Source organism: Silene latifolia, chromosome Y (genome assembly GCF_048544455.1).
Source record: "Silene latifolia isolate original U9 population chromosome Y, ASM4854445v1, whole genome shotgun sequence".
Taxonomy (NCBI): Eukaryota; Viridiplantae; Streptophyta; class Magnoliopsida; order Caryophyllales; family Caryophyllaceae; genus Silene; species Silene latifolia.
The window spans coordinates 225,072,587-225,076,264 of record NC_133538.1 but is presented as its reverse complement, the minus strand read 5'-3'; the positions used below and the strand labels follow the sequence as shown (position 1 = coordinate 225,076,264).

At 40.3% G+C, this 3,678-nt stretch overlaps 1 protein-coding gene across 1 annotated transcript; it reads left to right on the top strand.

Annotated features, from left to right (window-relative positions):
• Window positions 1-689: 689 nt before the first annotated feature.
• Window positions 690-1,816, top strand: LOC141630155 (uncharacterized). Its single transcript, XM_074443022.1, has 3 exons — window positions 690-722; window positions 974-1,375; window positions 1,508-1,816. Exons 1-3 carry the CDS (start codon window positions 690-692, stop codon window positions 1,814-1,816), a joined length of 744 nt encoding a protein of 247 aa, XP_074299123.1.
• Window positions 1,817-3,678: the final 1,862 nt, after the last annotated feature.

The following is a 3,678-nucleotide window of genomic DNA, read 5'->3' as shown; positions in this document are numbered from 1 at the left end:
ACCATTTTTTTATTGATTAGATGTTAGAGAGATTTGGCTCACATAAATTTTTCTGTTATTTAGATGGATGTTCAAGTTTCTTTCAGATCCCAATCCATCCTGACGATCAGGAAAAGACTACTTTTACTTGCCCGCATGGAGTTTTTGTTTATCACAAGATGCCATCTGGATTGTGTAATGCCCGAGCTACCTTTAAAAGGTGCATGATGGGGATATTTTCTGAGTATATAGAGTCAATTATGGAGGTATTTATGGACGATTTCAGCGTCTATGGTAGTTATTTTGATGATTGCTTAACTAATCTTGAGAAAGTTTTGCAGCATTGCATTGAGGTCAATTTAGTGCTGAATTGGGAGAAGTGCCATTTTATGGTTAATGAGGGCATTGTCCTTGGGAAATTAGTATTTGATAAGAGCATCTAGGTTGATAAGGCAAATGTGCAAGTGGTAGAGCAACTGACTCCTCCCGTTAATGTTAAGGGAGCTGGGAGTTTCCTTGGTCACGCAGGCTTTTATCGCCGGTTTATTAAGGATTTTTCTAAAAATGCTAAACCACTTACATAATTGTTACTTAAAGATTCCCCATTTAATTCTACTGATGAATGTCTTTCTGCTCCTAACAGGTTGAAGCAGACCTTGATTACAGCACCAATCATTCAGCCTCCAGACTAGGAGCTGCCATTTGAGATCATGTGTGCCGCCACTGATTATGTAGTTGGTGCGGTGCTAGGCCAACGGAAAGATAAAGCATTGAGTACAATTTAATATGAGAGCCAAACTCTGGATGAGGCTCAGTTGAAGTATGCCATTACAAAAAAGGAGTTGTTAGCTGTGGTATATGTGCTAGAGAAGTTTCGGTCCTATTTATTAGGTTTGAAAGTTACTGTATTTTCTGACCATGGTGCACTGAAATACCTTCTTGCTAAGAAGAAAGCAAAGCCACGATTATTGCGAGATGGATACTCCTTCTTCAGGAGTTTGATTTAGAAATTAACGATAAGAAGAGCGCTAAGAATTTGTTAGCTGATCATTTGTCGCGCCTATCATTGCAAGAAGGGGGAGATTCTCTACCTATTAATGACTCTTTCCCCGATGATATTTTGTTGGCTATTGCTAATGTTGAAAATCCATGGTATGCTGATTATGCTAATCTAATTTTAGGTGATTTATTGCTCCATGACTTGTTATATCAGCAGAGGAAGCGATTTCTTCATGATGTGAAGCAGCACTTTTGGGATGATCCTTATCTTTTTAAGGAGTGCGTTGATGGTCTTTATAGACGGTGTATACCGCAGTGGGAGACCAAAGCTATCTTAGAAGATTGCCATTCTTCCTCTTGTGGTGGTCACCACGGTCTATCCAGGACAGTGGCTAAGGTACTTCAATCTGGCTTTTATTGGCAATCTATGTTTAAAGATGCTAAAGACTTTGTTGTAGCTTGTGATGCGTGTCAGCGGACGAGAAATATTTCAAGGAGGCATGAAATGACTCAAGCTGGAATTTTATAGGTCGGGGTTTTCGATGTCTGGGGAATCAACTATCAACTTCCATTCCCGTCTAGTAAAGGCAATAGGTATATTCTAATTGTTGTTGATTACGTGTCCAAGTGGGTAGAGGTTGTTGCTTCGGTCCATTTTGATACAAAGACTGTCATCCAACTTTTGAAAAAGGTAATCTTCTTTCACTTTGATGTCCCTCGGGTTGTCCTCAGTGATGGAGTTATGCACTTTAAAGAGAAACAACTTACTGCTCTTCTGTCTAAATATGGTGTTGAACATCTTAGAGGTTTGGGGTATCATCCTCAAACTAGTGGTTAGGTAGAAGTTTCTAATCGGGAACTTAAAGAAATTTTAGCTAATGTTGTGTCTAAATCAAGAAAAAATTGGAGAATGAAATTAGACGATACTTTATGGGCATATAAGACTGCATTTAAGACGCCGATTAGTGCATCACCATACCGTTTAGTCTATGGTAAGTCTTGTCATTTGCCTGTAGAGTTAGAGCATAAAGCATGGTGGGCAATTCGTGAACTGAATTTTCACTCTAAAGTATGTGGTGAGAAACGTTGATTACAACTAGATGAGCTAGAGGAGTTTAGGTTGAATGCCTATGATAGTGCTCGCACTTACAAGGAGAAGACCAAGAGATGGCATGACAAGAAATTCCTACCGCGCGAGTTTCATGTTAGGGAAAAGGTGCTGTTGTTCAATGCCCGACTTTGTCTATTTCCTAGTAAGCTGAAGTCCAGATGGAGTGGCCCTTATACGGTAACCTCCGTTTCCAAGTTTGGGTCAGTTGAGCTAGAGAACTCCGCGGGAGAAAAGTTTAAGGTAAATGGTCACCAAGTGAAGCACTATTATAGGACAAATGATTTTGTTGGCGTGGTCGAAGTACTATACTTCGACCCTATTTCTGAGCATGAAGATTGAGGTTACAAGGTCGAGTGGGACCCCATAAACCAGCGCTAACAGGGAGCCAACCCGTATTGTATAAGTTTTGTAATTTAGAAAAAGACATTTTAGTTTAGTTAATTACTTGTTTTAATCGCGTTCTATTAGGATTTATTTCATTGTGCTACTGAAAAAACTGAGATACTTTTTTAGGTATTTTTGGAAAATGCGTGTGCAATTTTCAGGTGTATTGGAAAAGAGACGAAATGTTGTTGGCGAAACTTTGCACAAAAAGACAAAATTATGTTGAGTACACAGAGGAGAAAAGTTGATCGACTAACTGCTAAATCGATCGACTGAAGTCAGGGTAGCAAAAATTGGAAAAGTCCATCGAATAAATTACTTGTGGATCAACTAAAATGCATTATCAGACGGGATATTATAGCGGGTTCAACAATCGAAGGAAGTAAGAAAAGGAGAGTCACGGAACGGCCATCACGACGACAGGTAGTGGACCGCGCGGCTGTACAAGAGACGGGCATCAGCGAAGCTTTTTTTCTGCCTATTCCGAGCACCAACTTGGTACTTTAAGAGCCCATTGAAGCTCTTCGCAACTACCCTGATGTAATTTTCTACTATAAGGGTAAAAACAACAGTTTTCTTCGCTCAAGGAAGACACTATGGTTCCAATCCGTTTTCAAGACCGAGACAGTCTAATTGCTTTAGGTATTTATGATACTGTTGTTGATATTTTAAATGGTACGGGTATGTCAAGTTTAGTCAATATGCGAGAATATACTTATCAGACACCCACCCTTGAGTTTTTCAGTAGTTTCAAAATCATTGGGGGGTGGGGGGGGGGGGGGATTATGAAAGTGATGCGAACTCTGATCGCGTTCACTTCCTTCTGTTTAATCAAAACTTTGCTATGACACTAACCAAGTTCGGCGCTCACCTTGGTATACACAGTGAGGGGCCTTACACTACTACTTGCAAATTAGTTGAACACATGTGGACCGCCATTGCTGACCATTTTTAAAGGTAGAAGGCAGGGTAAGTTTGTCCACCGCCGTCCCATAAATTGTTGACTCTGCCTTATTAGCAGTACACTTTTTGCTAGGAAAGAGTCTAATAACGTGAACGCTGAGGAGTTGTCTATATTAGCTGGTTTCTTGAACATTGATAGTGGCCTTCCGTATGTTCTTAACATTGCAAATCTTGTAGCCCAGCATTTCACTAATGTAGCGACTGAAGCCTTGTCCCCCATTCACTACGGGGGGTTAGTCACA

Coding starts and splice junctions, on each gene's coding strand:
- LOC141630155 (XM_074443022.1), top strand. CDS start 690: ATGTGTGCCGCCACTGATTATGTAGTTGGTGCG. Junction 723..973: donor CTGATTATGTAGTTGGTGCG/GTGCTAGGCCAA, acceptor CTCCTTCTTCAG/GAGTTTGATTTAGAAATTAA. Junction 1,376..1,507: donor TATCCAGGACAGTGGCTAAG/GTACTTCAATCT, acceptor GGAATTTTATAG/GTCGGGGTTTTCGATGTCTG.